Here is a 25,142-nt window from a genome sequence, read left to right as displayed (position 1 = left end):
GGACCGGCCTACCTCAACGAACGACTAAACTTCCACATACCAACTCGCCAGCTCCGCTCCGCCGACCTTACCCTCGCTACAGTCCCTCGCTTCCAACGCACCACCTCCGGCGGCAGATCCTTCTCCCACCTTGCCGCCAAGACCTGGAACTCCCTCCCCACCAACCTATGCAAGACCCAGGACCTCCTAACCATCAGAAAGCACCTAAAAACATGGCTTTTCGAGCAGTAACAGGACCCTACGCCCCCCTCCCACCACCTGTGCCTTGAGACCCTACAGGGTGAGTAGTGCGCTTAAGAAATTATTTGATTGATTGATTACTTGTATAAAAATGTAACACATGTTTGCAAAGTTTAACAATATCAAGCTACGTATAATGCTCCCACAGTGCTCTCTAATTAGAAGAAGCTTAAAAGCAATATTGAGGATTCTTTTCTTTCAAAATCAAAACGTTCATATAAAAAATGCTACAAGGAAAAGAATTTTCGGTAAACTACTGTGAAATTTTAGGTACCATTTCTTTGAAGTCACTTTTACTAAAAAGTGTTGATGCATCCTAGTATTTCTAGTATTTCTAAAAAATAAGTCCATAATGGAAAAATCAGTCCATCTAATTTCAACATGACTATGGGAAACATGAAAATAAACAAGCATTGGCAAAGCCAGTAGGTTTGACCTTGGCTGTCAGCCTTCTGGTTTAATCAATGTATGTCTTGTTTAGAAATTATTTTTGTAAAATGTTTTTTGTTGTGGGAGCTGCTGGGCCCTCACTATTACAACAAACACTGGCAAAAAGCAAAACTGTTTTTGGTCTCAAAAAGTGCACAGTAGTTCCTGGCATTTAACAAAACTACTTTGTTTTCCAATTACTTCCAATTACTTTTTTTCCAACTGTTAGGAACACATAGATAAGAGCTGGCAAAACCCCTAAAACAAGCATGTTTGTAGGTTTGCAGAGAGTCAAAGGGCATTCCAACCCGGGAACAATTGCTTACTGCTACCTACAGCCCCAGTATGTACATCTGTGGAAAGGTGGCAAAAAAGGAATTTGCTAGTATTCAGACCCTACTACAGTATGAGCCCTGGCATAATCAGGGAGGCTATTTTCAGTGCCCTTTTATAAAGAGATTTCTGCTAATAATTTGTAGTCACACTACATGGCACCAAATGAACAAGTGGATTTTGTTATAGGACAAGTAGATTTCTGAAGTGATCTGTCCCATGGACAAGTATATATTTTATTAAAGTCCACACCCCTGCTTCCATGATCCAAAATCAAGGGACTTAACATCATAAATCATACATTTTAACCCCTTGACTGCTAAGGTCGAGATGGTCCTCAGCACCATTGGGGTGGGCTGCACGGAGGATGAGACCATTTCATCCACAGTACCCAACGTGGCAACCTTATCTTTATTGGGTTTAACATATTTGCAATTATTCAGAACACATCTATGGGTGTGTGAGTCCATTAAGAATGCAAGTTTACACTCTGCTAAATGAATAAGGTAGCCTGTGGCAGGTGTAAATCTTCCACCCTCTCAAGCTGAACTAACTGCTCTAATTGAACTTATACACATTCCACAACATTACCATCAATAATTGAATCTGGTATCATCAACTATATCACAATTATGCTAAGCAGATAAAAAAAGGGGAAGGAAAAAAGCAAATCCAAAAAGCGGCAGGCGCCACTTACTGGATGCATGTCCTATTCAGCAATAGTCTACACAAGTGTCCATATTTAAAAATTCTATGACAATAGCTGTCTGCTATGGGATGTCTGAGAAGACCTCTGGGTTCCTCTTTGTGCAGTGTGGAGCCCTGTTGTTCCCATTTACAATGTGGAGGATCCTCAGTGAAGTGTTAACGCATTGTTACTGCTCTCCTAGCTAACAATAACACCAGGTCAAAAAGTCTGTTAAGTGCTCTACCAAGCCCAGTACATGGATATAATTACAAAAGGCATTTATCTGATGTATATATGTCCGTTTTCTACAGGGTTCGTTCTAAGTCAGAGATCACTGTTCTCCAAAATCGGATAATTATGAAGCAGCCCAAGACCATATGTACAAAACCAGCATCTACTAGTTTACATCCAGGGCAGCTCTTGTCCTCTGTTAATGCTATTACGTTTAATCTATGTAGTGTTAAATAGGTTGTGTGCACACATTTAAAGTTTATATGTAACCCTTATATTCCTGGAGAACACATGTGAGTACTTCAGTACCTGTTCCCATTCCTTATTCCTAAGAGGTCTTTACAGTGGTTCCATAAGATCGTATTCCCAGAGAGGACCTGGGTACACCTCAGTACCATATAGTAGGGAGTTATAGGTAATTTAAATATGACAATCAAGTGTGTTCTAATTTTTCTATATTGCAAGGAGGAACACTAAAGCATTAAAGTCAGCAGGGGTAATATGCAATAATCTATATAGCCAGCAAAAATAGGGTTCAGCAGAAGGCAAAAAAATCTGGGTTGACCCTGCAGAAAGCCTTTCACCATTACTTTTCAACACATATGCAAGGGCACAAACCCAGATTACTGAAGAACACCACCTTCAGTTCAGTTTTAAGTCTATGGGCATGACACCCAGATACACAACCATTTAAGGGACAAACACATGTCTGGATGAGATGTTTTAAATGGTACAAGGAAACAAACTCCTGTGCTTGAGCTGCCGTAAAACAAAAGGTCAGTTGGTCACGAATGAAATAGCATAATCCTATTTCAAAGTCTTTCATCACTGGATTCAGCACCAATGCCAAGGCACATCATACATTTGGGCATATGTTACACCTTAGTCCTATCTTTAAGCTCAAGTAAGGCAGTGGTCCGAATGACCAACCAAAGTCTTACAAATACTCCAATAGAATCACAAAGTTAAACTGGCTAGACCACCGAGACCACGTTAGGGTTACAGAACAGGGTCCACATAGAGCAACACACAAAAATCTCTTTAAAACGCTGCATGTGAAGAGCCAGACAGCATGGCTTTCCTGATCTGGAGGAGTCCCATGGCACCTGCAACAAAACCACTCCACTGGTTTCATGATAAATCTAGAATTAAACATGAAATTGTGCCACGTACAAAATAGGTCAAAGCACCAAAATGCATATGCGTAAACTACATTCAATAGATGGTTCCCAAATACACGCACTGAAAAATCTCAATCAACAAGCAGCTCATCACCTAGATAATTCAACAACAAAGTTGGCAGGGAGACACCTAGACATCCGAAAATCCTCAATCCACCCAAAAGAGTGTAGCCTTAACAACTACTCTGCAGAGATTTCTCAAAAAACAGAACTGAACAAGGTTTGACACTGCAAGATACAGCAACCACGACTCCTCTGACCTCATGGTCAGCATCTGTTCACCCTCCTCTGTTCCTCTCCACCTGTTTACTGTTGCTGTCTCTGCTGCAAGTGAACTGAAAGTCTTCCTGACTCTCAGTTCGAGGCCCACCTCCACCCGCAGGCTCCTGCCTGCGCTTCATCCTGGTGGCCTAGTGGCCACCTGCATGTAAGTATCTTGCTGTCTCTCTTTACTCCTGCTTTTACCTTTGCTTTTTACTTCAGTTTTTTACTTCTGCTTATATTTCTGTCTTTTTTATTTCATGTTGCTTTTCTTTCCTTATGGTCTCTTTCTCTCTCCTTTCACTCTCCCCGCGTTTCACTGCAGCTCTGCCCCCTCCTTCCCTGTGAAACGCTGTCCTGCCCTCCCACCTCCCAGCTGATTGGACCCCCCACCTCACTCCCCTTCTTAATGGCAGCTGCTGCGCACTGAGAGGGCGACTCCTCTGACGTCCTGGTCAGCATCTGTTTGCCCCCCTCTGTGCACCTCAACCTGTTTGCTGCTGCTGCTGCTGCTGCCTCTGCTGCGAGCGAACTGAGAGGCTGCCTGGCTCTCAGTTCGAGGCCCACCTCCACTCGAAGGCTCCTGCCTGCACCTTATCCCTGGTGGCATAGAGGCTATCTCCATGTAAGTATATTGCCGTCTCTCTTTACTCCTGCTTTTACCTCTAGTTTTTACTTCTAATTATTTTTCAGTCTTTTTTATTTCATTTTGCTTTCCTTCTTGTTTCTTTATCTCTCCTTTCACTCTCCTGCATTTTCCCTCCCTGCTGCTGACCCACCACCCTCCCTCCCTGAGAAGCGCTTTCCCCACCCTCCTGCCTCCCAGCTGACAGGACCTCCCGCCTTTCTCCCCTTCTTAATGGTAGCTGCTGCATGACTGCATGCAGTGGGAGAGCCGCTGGTGCACCAAAGGGAAGCCCGTCTGCACCTGGACTGTGCCTGGACTGTGCCTAGCGCCATGGGCCCTGGTCCTTGCTCCATTCGCCTGTTCAACTCCAACACACTACGTGCCCTCAGCCCGGTAAGATCCTCAGCCTGCCACCTAGCCGATCTGAGGTACACTCATGGACCTTTTTTGTGCTGCGCATGCTCCCGCACCCTCCAACGACCAGCACATGATCCCGTACCAAGCACAGATGACGACCACCTCAAGTGCATACTCCTCAACACACGCTCCCTCATCAAGCATGCAGTAGAAGTCTGGGACCTCCACGACTCAACCGCCCCGTACGGAGCCTTCCTCACAGAGACATGGATCACCCCCACCTCAGTGCCGGACATTGCCATGGACATCCCAGGCAACAACAAAATCATCCATAAAAAACAGAGCCAACTGGCCTGGAGGAGGCATTGCCATAGTCTATAGGAACACCCTCCGACCACCACGAGTCACAGTCTTAGCCAACCCATGAACACCTGCACTTCCAGATTCAGACCAACCCCAACTCCTCCCTTCGTGGCACACTCATCTACAGGCTGCCCGGACCCCGACCTCAATTCTGTGAAGACATCGCCGACCTCGTCGCACCCCAAGCGCATGCTTCCTCCGACAACATCCTATTCGGCGACTTCAACCTCCACCTTGATATACACAATGACCCCAACACCACAAACCTCTTGGACAACCTCACAACATTCGGCCTCAAACAACTTGTTAATGTCCCCTACTCACAGAGCCGGACACATCCTCGACCCCGTCTTCTCAGCAGAGAACAACATCATCTCTCACACCTCTGAACACCACTGGACCGACCACAAGTGCGTCCACTTTACCTTCACGAAGAACACTGCACGCCACTATGCCCCGCCACCCCAGCAGACGCTGGGGCAAAGTTACAGAAGCGCAACTCACCAACACTCTCACCACTCCCCCCCACCGGATGCCGCAAACGCTAAAGAAGCAGCACTTAATCTACACCGCTGGTTATCGGAATGCGTCAACAGCGTAGACCCCCTCAGGAAACCCACAGCAAACAGACATAGGAAAACTCCTAAATGGTTCATGACAGACCTACAAGATTCCAAACGTTCTGGACTGGAGGAACAGCAAATCAATCGAAGATCGCATAGCCAACAAGAACACAGTCACCATGCACCACCAGAACATCAGAGTTGCCAAAAAAGTCCCCTTTCAAAAACGCCACAGCACCAGCACTCACGACAGCAAAGAGCTCTTTGCCATCATGAAGGAGTTCACGAATCCCGGGACAGACACCTCATCCATCCCTCCCTCCCTCCCTCCCTCCCAAGACCTCGGCGATGCCCTCACCACCTTATTCCACTGAAAAATCCAAGACATCTACAAACGCTTCAAGAACCAAAACTGGCCCGCACCACCCACAAATACCACCACAGACCCAGCACCACACCATATCCTGAACTCCTGGACCTCCATCACCAAAGAGGACACCCAAAGACTCATGAACTCCATCCACTTTGGAGCACCCTCGAATCTGTGCTCTCATCGCATCTTCAACCTGGCCAGCACCACCATAGCACCTGAGCTCTGCCGAACTATCAACTGATCCTTCGAGACCACCACCTTCACTTCAGAATGGAAGCACGCCGAGATCAACCCACTACTCAAGAAACCCACCGCCGCTCCAGGGAGCTGAAAAACTACAGACCCATCTCTCTGCTCCCTTTCCCAGCCAAAGTAGCAGAAAAAGGCCGTCAACTAGCAACTCACCGAATTCCTCAAGACACACCAAATCCTCATCCCAATCCGGATTCAGGAGCACCCACAGCACTTCTAGCAGCCACTGATGACATTTGCACCATACTAGACCACGGAGGCATGGCCGCACTCATCGTCATTGACTTCTTCTCTGCATTCAACACCGTCTCCCTCTGCGCCAGACTCCACGACGCTGGCATCAGCGATGAAGCACTGGAATGGATCAGACCCTTCCTCACAGGAAGAACACAGAGTGTCAGACGACCACCGTTCACATCAGAACCCAAAGATACATGCTGCTGAGTACCCCAAGGATCATCACTCAACGCTTTTCAACTTAAACATTGCCCTGCTAGCCAAGCTCATCAAACAACATGGGCTAAACATCGTCTCCTACGCCGACGATACACTACTGATCCTCTCCCTCCACTACCCTGTAAAGGCCAAGAGAAATTTACACAGTGGGATGAGAGCAATCGCCGCCTGGATGGAACGCAGATGCCTCAAACTCAACTCGGACAAAACGGAGATCCTCATAATCGGCTCCACCCCTTCCGCCTGGCACAACTCCTGGTGGTCTACCACACTGGGAAACGCCCCTGCTCCCACGGACCATGCATGCTATCTGGGCATCATCCTGGACTCCTCTTTATCTATGACCCGCCAAGTCACCGCCGTCTCATCATCATGCTTCCACACCTTCGACTCCTTCGAAAGATCTTCAAATGGATCCCCTCCAACATGGCGAAGACAGTCACTCACGCACTCGTCACTAGCCAACTGGACTACGGCAACGCACTCAATGTCGGCATCACCAAGAAACTGTAATCAAGACTACAAAGAATCCAGAATGCAGCAGCCAGACTCACCCTGGACATCTCCGAAACAGCCACATCTCCTCCCAACTCAGAGACCTACACTGGCTCGGAGTCAACAAGCACATCAGATCCAAACTCCTGATCCACACCTACAAGGCACTCCACAACACAGGACTGGCAAACCTCAACCACCGCCTCGCCTTCTTCGTACCCAAAAGACAACTCTGCTTTTCCCAGCTCGCCCTCGCAACCATCCCCAAGAACTGAAAAAGCACAGCAGGAGGAAGATCTTTCTACTATTTTGCGGCCCGGACATGGAACACGCTACCTCTCAAACTCAGACAAACCACATCACTGGAGCAGTTCAGGAAGGACCTCAAGACCTGGCTCTTCGATTGAACAGCATGCCTTCAATCATCGCCTTTAGGCCCTACAGGTGATTAGCCGCACTGAAGTAGTGTTGGTAGCCAAAGTCTAACTGCATAAAGTAGACAGCATACTGCCTGGGACCAGCACCCTCTCCACAAACTTCATAGATTTAAAGCACAATCTTTACATCTGCTAAAATCTGTACTACCTATATAAAGATGCACCTCATCCATACTAACACTACTTGAAAGTATATATTACGTAGCAGTTAGACCGCTTATGCATACTGTACCTTAAATTCTCTCAAGTGGTTGCAATGTGACACACAAAGGTAATAAAAATTTTCAAATAAACAAACTCATATCCCACTCATGAGTCACGCACTTCAGCATTATCTTCCAGTGAAACGTAAATGTGAAGAGAAAACTATTGAGGGGAAAAAACTGTCTAGTTTCTGCTAAAGATAACTCAAGATATTCATTTAAAAAGCAGATAGTTTTAGCTACAAAAAGTAAATTAAACGTAGCAAAAGGAGATAAGGCCAAGAGATTACTTTACCATTTTGGTAGTGGCTTCCCAGAGGAACCCAGCAAACAACCAGTAGCCAGGTGGGTAAGGCGAATTTTGCTGCGCAGGACTTTGATGCGACTTCCCTGCTTTGAGCCCACCACGTCAATTCTCCAGAAATCATTTGAGTCACCTGTTCCATTCTGCAATTTAAAAACAAATGCTAGAGGTTATAACCTAAAAGTTGCAGGAGGTCAGAGGTACCTCCCTAAAAATGCATTATAACTCAAAAGGTGCTGGATTATGATAAAAGAAGGTTAATACTGGAATAAAACAAGGTCTGTTTTATTCGCACAGAAGGACATTATAGAATTTGTAAGCACTGATGGGTGTCAACTGCTCTCCCCCTCTCTATCTTCCTCTTAACCTTAAGACCAGGTATGAGCATGCAACCTAGAAAGCATGTTTGGCAACGAGAGCTTGACTTCTGAAGAAAAAAGTAAGGAACTTTACCATGTTACTATCTTTACTATTCCATTTGATGGCAAATGAAAAAGTTAAATTACCTGTAATCCTAGTTCTCATCCAGGGGAATCCTCATCAAAGTCGTAAGCAATTAATTATTCCAGTGTTGGGCTCGGAGTGTTTTTCTTCTAAGAAGGTTTTTCGAATCACGAGATCGAGTGACTCCTCCTCTCGGTGATAGTGCGCATGGGCATTGAGTCCCTTGTTAGATTGTTTTCCCGCAGGAGGGTAAAGTAAGGAGTGAAGAAATGTATATGTATGTATGTATATAATTGTCTGTGCTATAAGACACTTGAGATGAGATTCCCCCCCCCCTGTTTTTTCAGATAATACATTGTTGTCATGTTGCCTGTTCTTATCAACACTGTTGTGTGTGTGTGATCTGTGTTTGGAATGCTTTGAGTGCTCTGAGGGTTTGGGTATGCTAATGCTGACTGAGTATTCAGAATTGCTCCCAAATATGGTTGTATTTGGGCTGGTTGGAGATTAGATTTTTGGTAATTGATTGTGAACCCTAGACTGTGTAGGGTATAGCCTGTGTATTGTGTGTGTTGTTGACAGGTTTGAATGGTGCTGGCTTTTATGAGCCAGTCGTCCAGATAGGGAAAGACATAAATATGTTGCCTTCTGAGCTATGCTGCAACTACTTCTAGGCATTTGGTGAATACCTTTGGTGCTGTTGTTATTCCAAAGGGTAGCACTTTGAATTGGTAGTGCTTGCCTGCTATCACAAACCTTAAGTATTTGCGATGAGCTGGATATATGGGAATATGGAAGTAACTATCTTTTAGATCTAATGCTATTGTGTAGTCCTGTTTTTGTAATAGGGGAATGACATCCTGAAGAGTGACCATATGGAAGTGCTCTGAGAGAATGTACTAATTGAGAGGTCTGAGATCTAGGACTGGTATGAGAATACCATCCTTTTCTGGTATAAGGACATATAGAGAATATACTCCTGTCTCTTGTTGAGGCATAGGTATCATCTCTATTGCACCTTTGAGTAGAAGTGTTTGTACTTCTTGTTTTAACAAATGGAGGTGTTCCAGAGAAAGCCTGTGCGAGCGAGGGAGAATGACTGGAGGAGCAGAGATGAGTTCTAGGCAAAACCATTCTGGATAATTGACAGCACCCATTGATCTGATGTAATGTTGTGCCATTGTTGATAGACATTTTGCAGTCTTTCTCCCATAGATTTATATTGTGTGGGGATGCGTAGAAAGTCACTATTTGGATGAGGTGGAGGCACCCCTTGTGGCTGTGGATTTACCTCTACCTCTAAAGTTGTTCCTCTTGTAGGATCCTCTCAAAGACCCTCTGGTTGTCCCTGCTTCTGTTGGGACGTAGAGGGCTCTGATATTGATGGTTAAAAACCATCTCTGAAGTGGGGCCTACAAAAAGTACCCCGAGCAGGTGTTGTATAAAGGGCACCCATAGCCTTAGCTGTTTCAGAGTCCTTTTTTCATTTTTCTATGGTGGTATCCACCTCTGGTCCAAATAATTGCTGTTTGTTAAAGGGCATTTTGAGTACAGCCTGTTGTATCTCACGTTTGAATGCTGTAGTTCACAACAATGCATGCCTTCTGATGATAACACTGGTGTTAATACCCCTGGCTGCGGTGTCTGCTGCATCTAAGGCTGATCTAATTTGGTTGTTGGAGATAGCCTGTTCCTCAATAACTATTTGCTGTGCTATTTTTTGGTGTTCTGGTGGGAGATACTGTAGGAACTCCTCCATTTCATCCCAACTGGACTCTATCATATCTTGCTAAAACAGCCTGGGAGTTGGCAATTCTTCAGTGATATGCAGCTTGAGTTGCCAATCTGATATATACAGGAAGATATTTATTGCTAAGCACTTTGAAATTACGAGAAGGACATTGTGAAGGAAACATAGCAATGTCATTTTGAGAAGGAAAATAATGCAATAATACGAGGATAATTATAAATTTAAACTGAGAGAGTACTTTGATTTATTATACAAAGAAAATGACACTACGTAAGTGAAATTTATAAATAGCACTGAAGTAGTAAATGTGAAAAAGATTCTGTGACTTTAAGGCCATGGTATAAATGGATGGTTGGCTTTATCATTTGATTATTTTCAAACCGGAGAAAGCATATACCTATGATTAAGGCTGATATCGACAGCCGAAACGCGTCAGGAAAGTAAGAACAATTGTTTTGGGAAATAAAGTGCCTCACATTACTGCTAACTGGAGTACTTTGTATCTCTGTTGTGGAGAAGTTGATAGAATATATATGGAAAATGTCACTTACCCAGTGTACATCTGTTCGTGGCATGAGACGCTGCAGATTCACAAGCTGTGCATTATCCTGCCATCTAGTGTTGGGCTCGGAGTGTTACAAGTTGTTTTTCTTCAAAGAAGTCTTTTCGAGTCACGAGACTGAGTGACTCCTCCTTTCAGCTCCATTGCGCATGGGCATCGACTCCATCTTAGATTGTTTTCCCCGCAGAGGGTGAGGTAGGAGTTGTGAGTATACTAGAGGTGCCCATACAATGGAGTAGTTATGTATGTACTTAATGTCTATTAAAAATAATATTTATTTATATATTTACAATTTTCATTCAACTAAAAACGGCTACAGGCTCCCGGGGAGGTGGGAGGGCGCATGTGAATCTGCAGCGTCTCATGCCACGAACAGATGTACACTGGGTAAGTGACATTTTCCGTTCGGTGGCATGTGTAGCTGCAGATACACATGCTGTGCATAGACTACTAAGCAGTAACCTCCCCTAAAAAAACGGTGGCTTAGCCTGTAGGAGTTGAAGTTGTTTGAAATAATGTTCTTAATACAGCCTGTCCTACTGTGGCTTGTTGTGTTGTTAACACATCTACACAGTAATGTTTTGTGAATGTATGAGGCACAGACCAGGTGGCTGCCTTACAAATTTCAGTCATAGGTATATTCCCCAGAAAGGCCATTGTGGCGCCTTTTTTCCTAGTGGAATGCACTTTTGGTGTAATAGGTAGATCTCTTTTTGCTTTGATATAACAAGTTTGAATACATTTAACTATCCATCTGGCAATGCCTTGTTTGGATATAGGATTACCGGCATGAGGTTTTTGGAAGGCTACAAACAATTGTTTTGTTTTACAAAATTGTTTTGTCCTGTCAATGTAATACATTAGTGCTCTCTTTATGTCTAATGTATGTAAGGCTCTTTCGGCTACTGAGTCTGGTTGTGGAAAGAAGACTGGGAGTTCCACTGTTTGGTTTAGGTGGAACGGCGATATGACTTTTGGTAAGAATTTGGGATTTGTACGTAGAACCACTTTATGTTTATGTAAAAAGGGTTCTTGTATAGTAAATGCTTGTATCTCACTTACTCTTCTAAGCGATGTGATAGCTATTAGAAAGGCTACCTTCCAAGTTAAGTATTGCATCTCACAAGAGTGCATGGGTTCGAATGGTGGTCCCATGAGTCGTGTTAATACAACATTAAGCTTCCAGAAGGGTACTGGTGGTGTTCTTGGGGGTATGATTCTTTTTAGTCCCTCCATAAATGCTTTGATGACTGGGATTCTAAAAAGCGATGTTGAATGTGTAATCTGCAGATAGGCAGTGAGATATTGCAGTGAGATGTATTTTAATTGAAGAGAATGCTAGCTTAGACTTTTGTAAGTGTAATAAGTAGCCTACAATGTCTTTTGCGGAAGCATGCAGTGGTTGAATTTGATTAGTGTGGAAGTAGTAAACAAATCTTTTCCATTTGTTTGCGTAGCAATGTCTTGTAGTGGGTTTTCTAGCTTGTTTAATGACCTCCATACATTCATACATTCTTGTCCAAATGTCTAAATGTCCAAATTCTAAGATCTCAGGAGCCAGATGGCTAGATTGAGCGATGCTGGATTCGGGTGTCTGATCTGTTGTTTGTGTTGCGTTAACAGATCTGGCCTGTTCGGTAATTTTATGTGAGGTACTACTGATAAATCTAGCAGTGTTGTGTACCACGGTTGGCGAGCCCAGGTTGGTGCTATAAGTATTAGTTTGAGTTTGTTTTGACTTAGTTTGTTTACCAGATAAGGAATGAGTGGGAGAGGGGGGAAAAGCGTAAGCAAATATCCCTGACCAACTGATCCATAACGCATAACTCTTGGACTGAGGGTGTGGGTACCTGGAGGCGAAGTTTTGGCATTTTGTGTTTTCTTTTGTTGCGAATAGGTCTATTTTTGGCGTTCCCCAGCGTAGAAAGTAATCTTGTATGATCTGGGGATGAATTTCCCATTCGTGTGTTTGTTGGTGATCTCGACTGAGATTGTCTGCCAACTGGTTCTGAATGCCTGGGATGTATTGTGCTATTAGGCGAATGTGATTGTGAATTGCCCAATGCCAAATTTTCTGTGCTAAGAGACACAGTTGTGACGAGTGTGTCCCTCCTTGTTTGTTGAGGTAATACATTGTCGTCATGTTGTCGGTTTTGACAAGAATGTGTTTGTGGGCTATCAGTGGTTGAAATGCTTTTAATGCTAGAAACACTGCCAACAGTTCTAAATGATTTATGTGCAGTTGTTTTTGTTGATTGTCCCATTGTCCCTGTATGCTGTGCTGGTTGAGGTGTGCTCCCCACCCCATCATGGAAGCATCTGTTGTGATCACGTCTTGAGGCACTGGGTCTTGGAATGGCCGCCCTTGGTTTAAATTTATAGGGTTCCACCATTGAAGCGAGAAGTGTGTCTGGCGGTCTACCAACACTAGATCTTGGAGTTGACCCTGTGCTTTTGTCCATTGTTTTGCTAGGCACTGTTGTAAGGGCCGCATGTGTAATCTTGCGTTTGGGTCAACGGCTATGCATGAAGACTTCATGCCTAGAAGTTTCATTACAAACCTCACTTGGTAGTGTTGGTTTGGCTGTATGTTTAGTGTTATATTTTGGAACCCTTGTACCCTTTGTGGACTTGGAGTGGCAATCGCTTTTTGTGTGTTGAGTGTTGCTCCCAAGTATTGTTGTATTTGGGATGGCTGCAGATGTGATTTTTGGTAGTTTATGGAAAACCCTAGTTTGTGTAGAGTTTCTATAACGTATTGCGTGTGAAGAAGACACTGTTGTTGAGTGCTGGTTTTTATTAGCCAGTCGTCTAAGTACGGAAATACGTGCATGTGCTGTCTCCTTATGTGAGCGGCTACTACTGCAAGGCCTTTTGTGAATAGCCTTGGGGCTGTTGTTATCCCGAACGGTAACACTTTGAATTGATAGTGTACGCCGTGTATTACAAACCTTAAGTATTTTCTGTGGGAAGGATGTATGGCAGTGGTTCCCAAACTTTTTCGACCCGTGGCTCCCTTGACCTATTGGCCATTGGCTGCGGCTCCCTGTTATGTCACTTTTTTTGACGGGTGGGGGGATGTAAGCCAGGATTTGGGAGCACTTCCATTTTCCTTCCTAAAAAATAATTGGGATGAAGCTGATAAAGGGCTTCTGCGATAGGGACTTGTCTTTAGTGGCTTGGAGTATGCACTGCCAGTAATCTGCTGCTGAAGGCCAGTGCACAACATTTTTATCACACTCTTTCTGCCTGCCATTGCGCTTTCTCCTTGTTCCTGGCAAGTAAAAAAAAAAAAGCACATTAGTATTTTTGATCTCAGATCCTCCAGCACCACACTTGGAAGTCCCATATATGACAATAGACCTGATTCAGGCCTCAAGGGGAGAAATACATTCTCCCGATTCTTATTTTTTCAATTTCCCGCTTTCCTCTTAAATGTTGAAATTTTTATAATTTCATGATTACCCTCTTTTCTTGAGTAGCTGCAGAACACTGACAGAAGTGACACTCTATCATTGTCCTGATTGGGCCTGACCCTGCCTAAATGGACATACTCTTTATTTATAAGGCAAGACGTCATGTGCTAGTCCAAAACACTCCAGACGCTGACAGCTGTGGCTTCCATAACATCCCCACATGGCATTCCCACATGGGTTACTCAGGGCTGCAAATGCACATTGCAAAACCCTAACAAGTTTGATTTTTGCACTGTGATTCTTTCTTTATCATACTACCGTACGGCTCTGTTCCAAACATAACATCTTTATAATGGAGCCGTATGGTAGTATGAAAGAGAAAGAGTCGCAGTGCTAACAGTGCTTAATTTGAGCCAGTGCTTTCCGCAGGGATTAATTTGAGCAGGTGGTTTCCGGTTTTCTGCATCAGACATTTAGGAAGAGCAAAAGATACATATGGGAAACGTGGAGGAAGAGAAACTAAAAAGCATCACTAAGGGAGAAAGTAGAAAGCTGCATGAGTGAGCTGGAGGAGTAGGGAGTGGCTGTAAATGGATTAAAGAGGCCCGAGAAGGCTCGCACATTTAAATGCAGCATCCGCTTGTTTCAAAAGAGAGCTTTCATCACCATCACATTTTTATCTACAAATTAAGCACTGGGTATACAGTGGGGGGCACAGCACTTATTTTTAAGGACTGGCACTTAGGCCCATATTTATGAAACGTTTGTGCTACATTTGCATTATTTTGTGACGCAAAAGCAGCGCAGACTTACAAAATATACTTATATTTTGTGAGTTTGCGCTGCTTTTGCATAAAAAAATGACGCATATGCGGCACAAACTTTTCATAAATATGGGCCTTAGTTTTATGCATCAGGCATTTACTGTGAGCAAAGGCACCTATGGGAAGGATGAAGAAAAAGAAGGACGTAAAAGCTCCACATTGGGAGAAAGATGCAAGAGTGAGCTGAAGGGGCAGGGGGAGGCTGTAAATGGATTGAAGAGGCCCAAGATGGCTTTAGGATTACTGCTGCCTCAATATTCTGTGCATGCATATTTAACTGCAGCAGCCACTTGTTTCAGAGGAGAGCTTTCAGGCATGTTTTTATTTATAAATATTTAAACACTGAGTGGAAACAAATCAAACTTGATGGGTTTTACAATTTACTATGTAACATTGCAAAACCCTAACAAGTTTCATTTATTTCCACTGTGATTCTTTCTTTTTAATACTACTGTTCGGCTCCATTCTAAACGTATCTTGTCCTTAGAATGGAGCCGTACAGTAGTATGAAACAGAAAGAATTGCAGTGCAGATAAATCAAACTTGTTAGGTTTTTGCAATGTTATGATGTCTATTGTAAACTCCATCAAGTTTGATTTGTTTCCACTGCAAGTCTTTCTCTGTCATACTACCATGCAGCTTTGTTAGCTGTACCGTAGTATGAAAGAGCGACTCGCAGTGGAAACGAATCAAACTTGATGGGTTTTACACTTTCCAACATAACATTGCAAAACCCTAACAAGTTCGATTTATTTCCACTGTGATTCTTTAGTTTTCATACTCCTGTAAAGCCTCATTCTAAATGTGATGTATTTTTAGAATGGGGCCGTACGGTAGTATGAAAATGAAAGCATTTCAGTGTTCCTTAGAAGTGTGCGGCGCCCCTGGTGAGTTCTGATGGCGCACCAGGGAGCCACGGTGCACACTTTGGGAAACACTGATGTATGGGTATGTGAAAGTAGGCATCCTTGAGATCTAATGTTGACATGTAGTCCTCTTTTTTGAGTAAGGGAACCACGTCTTGAAGTGTTACCATGTGGAAGTGATCCGATTTGATGAAGAGATTCAGCGTTCTGAGGTCTAACATGGGTCTTAACGTTTGTCTTTCTTTGGAATTAGGAAATATAGTGAGTAGACGCCTGTTCCTTTTTGATGGTTGGGTACTAACTCTATTGCTTGTTTTTGTCACAATGCTTGGACTTCTAGTTGTAACAGGTGTAAGTGTTGTTTGGACATATTGTGTGCTCTTGGGGGCACATCTGGCAGGTAATTTATGAATTCTATGCAATAACCATGTTGGATAATGGCTAGGACCCATGCGTCCATAGTTATGTGTCCAGTTTTTGTAGTATGCAGTAAGTCTCCCCCCCCACTGGTGTTAAGTGTTGGGGTTTTGTGGCATTGAAGTCACTGTTTGGTTTGACTTGTTTTAGGGGTTTGGAATTTTCCCCTTGCTCTTGGGAATTGTCCACCCCTATATGAGCCTCGAAACCCTCCTCTCTGGTATTGTCCCTGATAGGTGGGTCTGGTTTGCGAGGTGGAAGGTTCTGGTGTTTGCATACGAAACCCCCCTCTAAATTGTGGCTTTCTAAATGTGCCTCTGATTTGTGGGGAGTAGAGCGCACCCATGGCTTTGGCCGTGTCTGTGTCTTTTTTTAATTTTTCAATTGCTGTGTCCACCTCCGGCCCAAACAATTGTTCCTGGTTGAAAGGCATGTTTAACACAGCTTGTTGGATTTCTGGCTTGAATCCTGAGCTTCGTAAACATGCATGCCTGCAAATGGTTACCGCAGTGTTGACTGTTCCTGCTGCTGTGTCTGCCGAGTCTAATGCGGACCTTATTTGGTTGTTGGATATTGCTTGTCCTTCCTCAACAATCTGTTGGGCACGTTTCTGGTGTTCTTTGGGTAAGTGCTGTATAATGTGTTGCATCTCGTCCCAGTGTGCCCTGTCGTAGCGAGCCAGTAGGGCTTGCGAGTTTGCGATCTGCCATTGATTGGCTGCCTGTGCTGCCACCCGTTTGCCCGCTGCATCAAACTTCCTACTCTCCTTGTCAGACGGTGCAGCATCTTGTGATGATTGAGAGCTTGCCCTCTTTCTTGCTGCCCCTACAACTACTGAGTCTGGCGTAAGTTGCTGTGTTATAAACACAGGGTCCGTTGGGGGAGGTTTGTATTTTTTCTCCACCCTAGGTGTGATAGCCCTTCCTTTCACTGGCTCCTGGAAGACCTGTTTTGCGTGCTTGAGCATGCCTGGGAGCATTGGCAGACTCTGGTAGGAAGTGTGGGTGGACGCTAAGGTGTTGAATAGGAAATCATCCTCTATTGGCTCTGAATGCATTGCTACATTGTGGAATGTAGCTGCCCTTGACAGTACCTGCGTATATGCAGTACTGTCCTCTGGAGGTGACGGCCTTGTTGGGTAACAATCTGGGCTGTTGTCTGATACCGGAGCATCATATAAGTCCCATGCATCCGGATCATCCTGTGTCATCCCTGTATGGGTCGATGACCGCACTGGCGGTGTTGTTACCGGGGACAGCTGTGGTGAATGCAGTGGAGAAGGTTGTGGCGAAAACCTTGGTGGTGGTGTTTTATCTCTTGCCACCTTTTCCTTCGGCTGCATTTCTGACTCATGAAATGCCAGCTTTCTTTTGGTTTTAATTGGAGGAAGAGTTTGTATTTTCCCAGTCTCTTTCTGGATATGCAACCTCCTTTGGGTATGGTCTGCTTCCCCCATACCTATCTCTTGCTCAAATCTGTGTTTTTGCATTTGGCCGGAAAGTCCTTGCTCTTCCGTGTAAGAGCTTCTTTTCGGCTCCGAAGCCGCTTTTTTCGGTACCAAAGCTTCTGAGAAAGTCTTTTTCGGTTCCGACGTAACTTTTCTCACCTTGGGTGAGTCGAACTCTCGTGCCGAGATCGTTCGGAGCCTGAATCTCGACCGGAGTCGGATGTCTTTGGCAGTTCTTTGGCCTTTTTCGGTGCCGATGTTTGGTCACCGTCTTTTCGATGGGTTAAGCCATGGCCTGCTGGCGGTGGCATCCCCTTGGCCTTTACGATCTTTGTGTGAGTCTTGGACGGGGCAGTTTTACTCACTGTTTTCTGCGTCGTCGCGGGTCGCTCACTTTCGGAATCATCTGAGTCCGTTCCCAGGATGGAAATTCTTTCCTCCACTTCGACGTCGAGTTGTTCCCTCGGTGTCTACGCCATTTGTAGTCTTCTGGCTCTTCGATCGCGTAGGATCTTTTTCGATCGAAATGCCCGACAGGCCTCACAAGTATCCTCCCTGTGTTCTGGTGATAGACACAGATTACAGACCAAGTGTTGGTCTTCATAAGGATACTTCGAGTGGCACTTCGGACAGAAGCGGAAGGGGGTCCGGTGCATTAGTTTCGTCGATGGACACGGTCGGGCCGACCAGGCTCTGCTGAAGAGCGGAAGCCCCGAAGGGCCGCCCGAGCGCTTCTACTATCAGTGTCGATACGCTAACACTAAACCGGTATGGAACGCGAACAATATCGTCGAATTTTAGATATTTAGCTAACTTTCCCGATTCGAAATACGGAGCGAAGAGGAACACGTCCGAACCCGATGGTGGAAAGAAAACAATCTAAGATGGAGTCGACACCCATGCGCAATGGAGCCGAAAGGGAGGAGTCCCCCGGTCTCGTGACTCGAAAAAACTTCTTCGAAGAAAAACATCTTGTAACACTCCGAGCCCAACACTAGATGGCAGGATAATGCACAGCATGTGTATCTGCAGCTACACATGCCACCGAACATATATATATATATATATATATATATATATATACACACATACATATAGATATGAATATGTATATGTGTTATGTGCTCCGAGGAATAATTCAATGCTTATGACTATTGATGAGGATCCCCTGGAAGAGAACATAGAAAAACCATGCCACTGCCTTAGACATTTAACAGAATGTGACAAATAAGCTGATTCCCTTCCATTGTCTCATTATTAAAAAGGATTTTCAAAGCCCCAGAGCAGCATTAGGACAGAACAAGCACTAAACAAATACCCTCTAGCATAACATAACTTTTAACCTTTAAATGTCAGGATGCAGGGTCTGTGTCAATGTGTATGCGTGTCCCTACTCCACCGAACCCCTCCACTGAACCCTTGTTAAGAGCTCATATCCTGAGTGATCATGGAATGCGCGGTCCTAGTTTTCAGTATTGGTCTCTTACCATGCCATAAGCTGTGACTTGGAGGTGCTTTCTTGTCAGTGGTGCTTCACGTTTATGGCTGTGCAGATTCTGCATAGTCCTGAGAATAAAAACAACACAGCTAAGTCCTAGAGGTGTTTAGAGCTGGTAGTTAGATAAAACATAAAATGGTCTTCCAAAAACCCCAGGAATGCAGATGAATGGTCTGTCCTTAAACTGTACAACTATGAGCCAAGACGAAAGTCATAAAATCCTCACAAAATCCAGTATTAAATCTGCTTTTGCCCATTAAAACACAATCTGATGTCCAACTAGACCAAACATCACTGGATGCACATTTGGCAAAGGTCATCACACCAACAGCTCTCAGCCATGCAATCTTCAATGAAGTCACAACCTTGCAAGAATGATCTGTGTCTTCAGGAGGTTTTCCAGAATACTTTTAAAATTAAAAATATATATGAAAGAATATTGTTAGGTTTGTTACCTTGTTTGAACCTTGCTTCAGAACAGCCAAGTAGCTGGGTGGAAAAAATAACTTTTCTACTGGAATAAGATGAATAGGCATAGCATTGAGCAGTGTGGAGAGGCTTAGATGCAACTCTCTGGAAATAACCTGCCTGTAAATAGTAGAGAATCTGTCACAAGGACAGAAAAACATGGGTTCTGGCAGATCTCGTGGACTAGGATACACTGAGATAGCCTCCAGTGGGAGGGTTGTCTGCAATACTTCCATGTTATCCAGTTCCAAATTAAATATATGGCCCAAGAACATGAATACAATCACGTACTTTTATGAACCTATTTAGACAATTTTATGCAATCATCAAGTCATATAACTGAGAACTAAATCCCAAATATTTTCAGGCTTGCCCCAGTCAAGCTTCCTTGACGTCCAGGTCTGAGATACATGCCAAGGTCCAAATGGCATGGAAGAGCAATGGAGCGGGCACAAGCAAACCGGGCAAGAACAGCTATAAACCTCAACCTTCACCCCTGCACCCTGCTCAAAATCTGCTGGGATTGCAGTACCAGACACAAAGTTTTATGGTTGTGCAACTATAGAAGCCTCAAATCAATGTTGAGCTGGGTGCGACTTGCTGGGAATAAAAAATACAAAGAACAACAATAACAAATGTTGAGGATGGGTGGGATATTGCAACAGCAGCTCAGCTGTCTTCCAAATTGCTTCAACCGTCAGCATCACAGATGCAGTTTCAGAAACTTACATTTTATGCTCCAGTCGTATAACATCCCCAGATTTCACAAATTCCACAGAAGCGGCAGGTTCTAGCGGGTAAAACCATAAGAATGGATTTGTTCAGTCCAAGACGTAACACAGGAATCTGAGTGATGTAAATGTTAGCAAAAGGGTAAATGCTACTCACATGCAAATAGATTAGAACTGAAACAGAGAACAATTTAAGGAATTAGGCAAGATGACAGAAAGAAAGAGCAAGCAATGTACTGCTTTCCTGGTAGCGTGATTAAAAATATAATCAATGTCCCTACTCCTGAAGATCTAATTTACATTTTGGGTGTCTGGAAGTATTCCTGAGTGTGTGTATATCTTTCTCTAGTGAGTTCATAACTATATTTTAAACGTTTCTTAATAAATTGTTGAATGAATGTTAAAGTAAACACAAGGTTAAGTGTCATGGTGAGTCCCTGGACAGCTAACAGTATTGCCACGTGCACTGCAAATCGCAGCACAAGGGAGGAATTTAAATGAGTCATAAAAACGGCAGACAGGGTTAGAAACATATACTTTATATGCTCTAATATATGGTTGCTGAAGACTTTTGCATGAGCAATGTGTCTGTGTTTAGAAGACATCGCCAGGGTTGTGGAAAAGGTGTGAATGGCCATAAGTCAATACCAAAAGAACTAATATTGTGGTGCTTACCATTGTTGGTGTCATGCTTCTTCATGACCCACAGGTTATTGAAGTCCTTGTGTGAATAGGTAGTAACCTGAAACATTAATACAATATAAGTTTCACCATTAAATAAAGCACCTAGGCACGGAAGAAGTGGGAAAATCCCACAACAAAGGGAAAGAAAAACATAAACGCCTGATCAGAGATGAATATCGTCAAGATATTGCATATGCTTAGTTCCAAAGCAAAATTAAAAAAAGACTGTTTTTTTTACATATTGGACTTAGAGGGACTAGTTTCACAGAAACAGGAATGTAAGTAGCAGGAATGTGGTGATCAAGAATGGGATAAAGCTAATAAATCGGCAGTGAGGTGAGCCCTAGGGGAAGCCAGGTGAGATAACTAAAAAAAACACAACAAAGGAACTAAAAAGGCCCGGTGTATCCAAACTGCACGTATTTAGTTTACATTGCTCTATGCTGGGGAGTTTCTACATTTCTAAGGTGTTTTCTTGTGGACTCACGCAAACTACTTTTACAGCAACCTCAGCAATAACAGAAAATGTGAAGATGTTTACATTTTACAACAGATCAGAAAAACACCTTGAACTCTAACCAATCTGTGCTGAATGTCCCAAATCTGATGATACTAAATTAACATAGGTTTTTCAATGGGGTGGTGATCTGCACAACCAAACATATTTGCCACATAAGTTAATAATTTTGGATTTACTGTTTTCCAAACACTGCTATTTGATGACATACCAATATTGAGAACAATCTGCATCATAGTTTTATTATGAAAATGTTACAACCTAGGATTTTATATTGGTGAGAGAGGCACCACTCCTCTCCACTTGTTGATTATTTTTGTTATTCATGTGTTGCTGATTATTCCGATGCTTAGAGCCTTTGAAGTTCTACAGTGTAGTGATAACCGCCACAGATGTATTTTGAGAGATTCTGAAATATTCTGTGGCCCCAAACCAGACACACAACAAAGTGGCACTTTTGGAAACACTGTGAGCCAGCCAAATAGAATCAGTAATGCCCACTACCTGGTACTCTTATCTGTAAAGCAGGGCAGAATGATAAAGAAAAAAGTTTTAGCAAGTGTACTTACTTTTCTGCAGTTGTACTGCGAAGAATCACTGTGATGGGGTTTACATAGAATTTATCCAAGAAGTGTAACAAGCGCTCCATAGACAGTTTCAACCAGTATTTTAACTCCTGCAGCCAAAACAATCTTAACAAAATAAGAGGCCCAATTCCACATATACTTCTGTGCTTATTTGAAAACCATCTTATATTAACCAGCTCAGATCAAAGCTGATTTCACTGTAACAGTCCCAATTACCTAAGACAAAAGGAAATTTAACAGCATCTCTCTGTTTTTGAGCGATTAATACTGGTTTCCTATCAAGGCTAGAACTACATTTAAAAACTTTTGCCTTGAGTTAAAGCCCTCCTCTTATCAAATCCACCTTCTCTATCCAAACTTAAGATCTTCTCTGGTCAGGCTTTCGAAGCACAGAAATTTACATCTGGAAACTCTGAAAATCAGTTCTTCACTGGAGCTGCCAGTTGAACTCTTCCCCAGTATCTACTAAAGACCCAATAAAATCTATATTTCAGGAAACCACTGAAAACACACATCTCTCATCTGCAAATGAACCAATCCCAGTCGGTATGATTTGCCTCAACTACTCTCCATTTTTACTGTTTGTACCCAAACAGTCTTTAAAGAACTAATTTATGAAAGCATTGCCTAGTCAGGGAATAGAGTAGTATTAGGATTTGACTGCTCCGATCCATGGCAAAACAGATATTTATTGAAACCCCACAGCCTGACACTGTTCTGGTGGGGTGGTGTGGAACCGACAACCCGGGTGCAGCCGATGGTGCTGATAAGACGGCAGTTGCAGTTTGAGTTTAAGTTCAGACCTGCTGGGCCCGTTTCAGTAAGTGGCAGTGCTGGGCCATTTTGGGCAGCAGTAAGTGAGATGTGGGCTGACAGGAGACTGGGCGCTGGACTGGAGGCTTGACACTGGTGCGGAAAATCCGAAGCAACGCTCTGGAAGAAGCCAAAGAACTGCTGGTCATGGACAAAGGCCTTAGGCATAGTGACCGCATTGAGGGTTTGGTCTTTTTAATCTACCAGGAGAAGGAGGCGGGGGCCTTTTGCCCGTCTACTGCTAGAGGCTGGCAGTGAGCAGGTGAAGGAGGAGGGGAACGCTGCACAGCAGCAGGACCTCACAGGCAGTCTGGCTAGGGTGGAGGCCAGCAGTGCAGAAGGCAACAAGCCTCCACCTAGCAGCAGGGAGTGGTAAATGTCAATGAGGGGCCCAGTGGTCAGGCTGCAGGTCGGGCCAGTGAACGGGACACCATGCAGCGACAGAACTGCAGTAAGCTGGTCAGGCAGTAGTACGTGTGGCCACGGCAGAGGTCAGGGTTAGTCAGAATTGATATGGCAGCTGGGAGAAGAGGAAGACGCATGAGCCTCTTGACACCCTTAAGATGTGACGCTGCCATGCAGCCCATGACGGCTATGTGCATATAGCACAACCGTAAGAGCTAAGGTGCTGCAGAGTAAGGCATAGCTCGGGACACAGAAGTGAGTGTCTTGGGGCCTGAACCCTGGTCTTTGGCGTGGTGCCACCGTAAACAGTGAACTTGGACTGGACAAAGTCTTTATTTGAAAATCTGGCAAACCTATCAATTAGTGGCTCCCTTCTGCAGCTCAACACTCATGAAAGGACACTGAACTACCTTAGGTGGAGCACCATGGTGGTGCTACAACTGGAGAAGTGTGGCTTTCTTCTGCTGGGGAAGAGACATTGGCAAGCTGGCCAGCTATCCACAACTAATAGCAATGCACACAAAGCCTACATAGCATCCCTGGCATCAGGAAAAGAAGAGAATTTTCAGCCAAATATATGGTAATGGAGAAATAGCACAAAAAGGTTAAAATAGATAAAGCCTTGAGGTCAGCAAAGGCCTCCTTTGATACGTCTGGGGCATCCCAAGTTGGAGCTTCGATCTTTCATGATTCTTGCAATCTGTAACTAAAATGTAAGCAGAAGTGGGCACTATCAGAGCAGGCCTCAAGAAACGTCTGCACACAATAAAGGAGGTTGTGGAACTGGGTGCCCACATGTGGACGATTTAGAAATAACAGTCAATCTTAGATTGGAAGAACAACACACTATAGAAAGCAGACTGCTGACCTTCACAGAAAGCTGGGAAAACATGCAAGTGAAGCAGGCTAGAAAATAGGTATCAACGGAATAACATATACACAAAAGGAGCAGGGCACACATTCCTCTTTTCGGGAACCTTTACACACTATCCATTACAGACAGGAGGATGCACAGATTAGACTCAATCGTACATACAGATTGCAGGAGTGACATGAGGGTAGACAGACTGCCTGGAATCTTGACCCAAGTTCATTACTTCAAGGAGAAGAAAGAGCTGAAGCCCCTGGCTCAAGCAAAAAAATTACATCTCCTTCAAAGGGCATTAACTTTAGCTTTTTAGGACTTGTCTGCTGCCATGCTTAAGCAAACATCAGACCTCCGGGTGATCACAGACATCCTGCAACAACAGAAGTTTGCCTACTGGTGGGGGCACTCACTCAGTTTGATCTTTAGGTGGAAAGACTAGAGGGGTATGGTATGCTCTACTGATGAGGTAAAAACAGTCAGGTTTTCAGGATGAGGGAATAGAAGCAGACATGACCCATCCATTCAAGGACAATCTCCTGTCAGCATGGCACACTGTGAAGCGATCAAGGAGACCCAAGCCCCGGTTGTGGCTAATTCCAAACATAAGAGGTTCCTAAGGTAGGCAATATCAGAGAGAACTCCGGAGGGCAGAGTGGAAGGATATTATAGGCAGAGACATGAATCTAGTGATCAACTGCTCAAGATATTGAACCCAGCAGAGATATGGTAGTACACAGTGATGTTGCAGAACTATATGGAGTGGTTCGGTATGACAGGGGCATGGAGGGCCCAACACCTTGACAGATTGACAACATGTTTTACTCAGCTGCATATAAAACCTATGCCAGAGTGCACCAATTTCTGTCAGGAGACCACTTACTCCCATGATTTACTCACTCTGTCACAGGAAACATCAAGCACAGGAAGCATTTCACTCCTAGATCATGTCTAAATTCACCTGGAACTTGACAGAGAAGAAAAGGGGTCTTCGGGGATAGAGGTTGGAGACTCAACAATCACCAGCTTTTTGACACTTTTTAAACAGAAAGTG

The 25,142-nt window shown here is 44.0% G+C and overlaps 1 protein-coding gene across 1 annotated transcript in view; it reads right to left on the bottom strand.

Annotated features, from left to right (window-relative positions):
- POMT2 (protein O-mannosyltransferase 2) overlaps positions 1-25,142 on the bottom strand; it is a 331,358-nt gene that overhangs the window by 136,717 nt on the left and 169,499 nt on the right. Inside the window, exons 10-13 of the mRNA XM_069208415.1 lie at positions 20,893-20,959; positions 20,216-20,276; positions 19,008-19,086; positions 7,786-7,937 (exon numbers count right to left, since the gene is read on the bottom strand). Of these exons, the coding sequence (XP_069064516.1) occupies positions 7,786-7,937; positions 19,008-19,086; positions 20,216-20,276; positions 20,893-20,959 (359 nt within the window). The remainder of the gene's footprint in view (positions 1-7,785; positions 7,938-19,007; positions 19,087-20,215; positions 20,277-20,892; positions 20,960-25,142) is intronic.

Source organism: Pleurodeles waltl, chromosome 9 (genome assembly GCF_031143425.1).
Source record: "Pleurodeles waltl isolate 20211129_DDA chromosome 9, aPleWal1.hap1.20221129, whole genome shotgun sequence".
NCBI classification, from domain to species: Eukaryota; Metazoa; Chordata; class Amphibia; order Caudata; family Salamandridae; genus Pleurodeles; species Pleurodeles waltl.
This window is presented reverse-complemented; position numbering and strand designations above follow the sequence as displayed.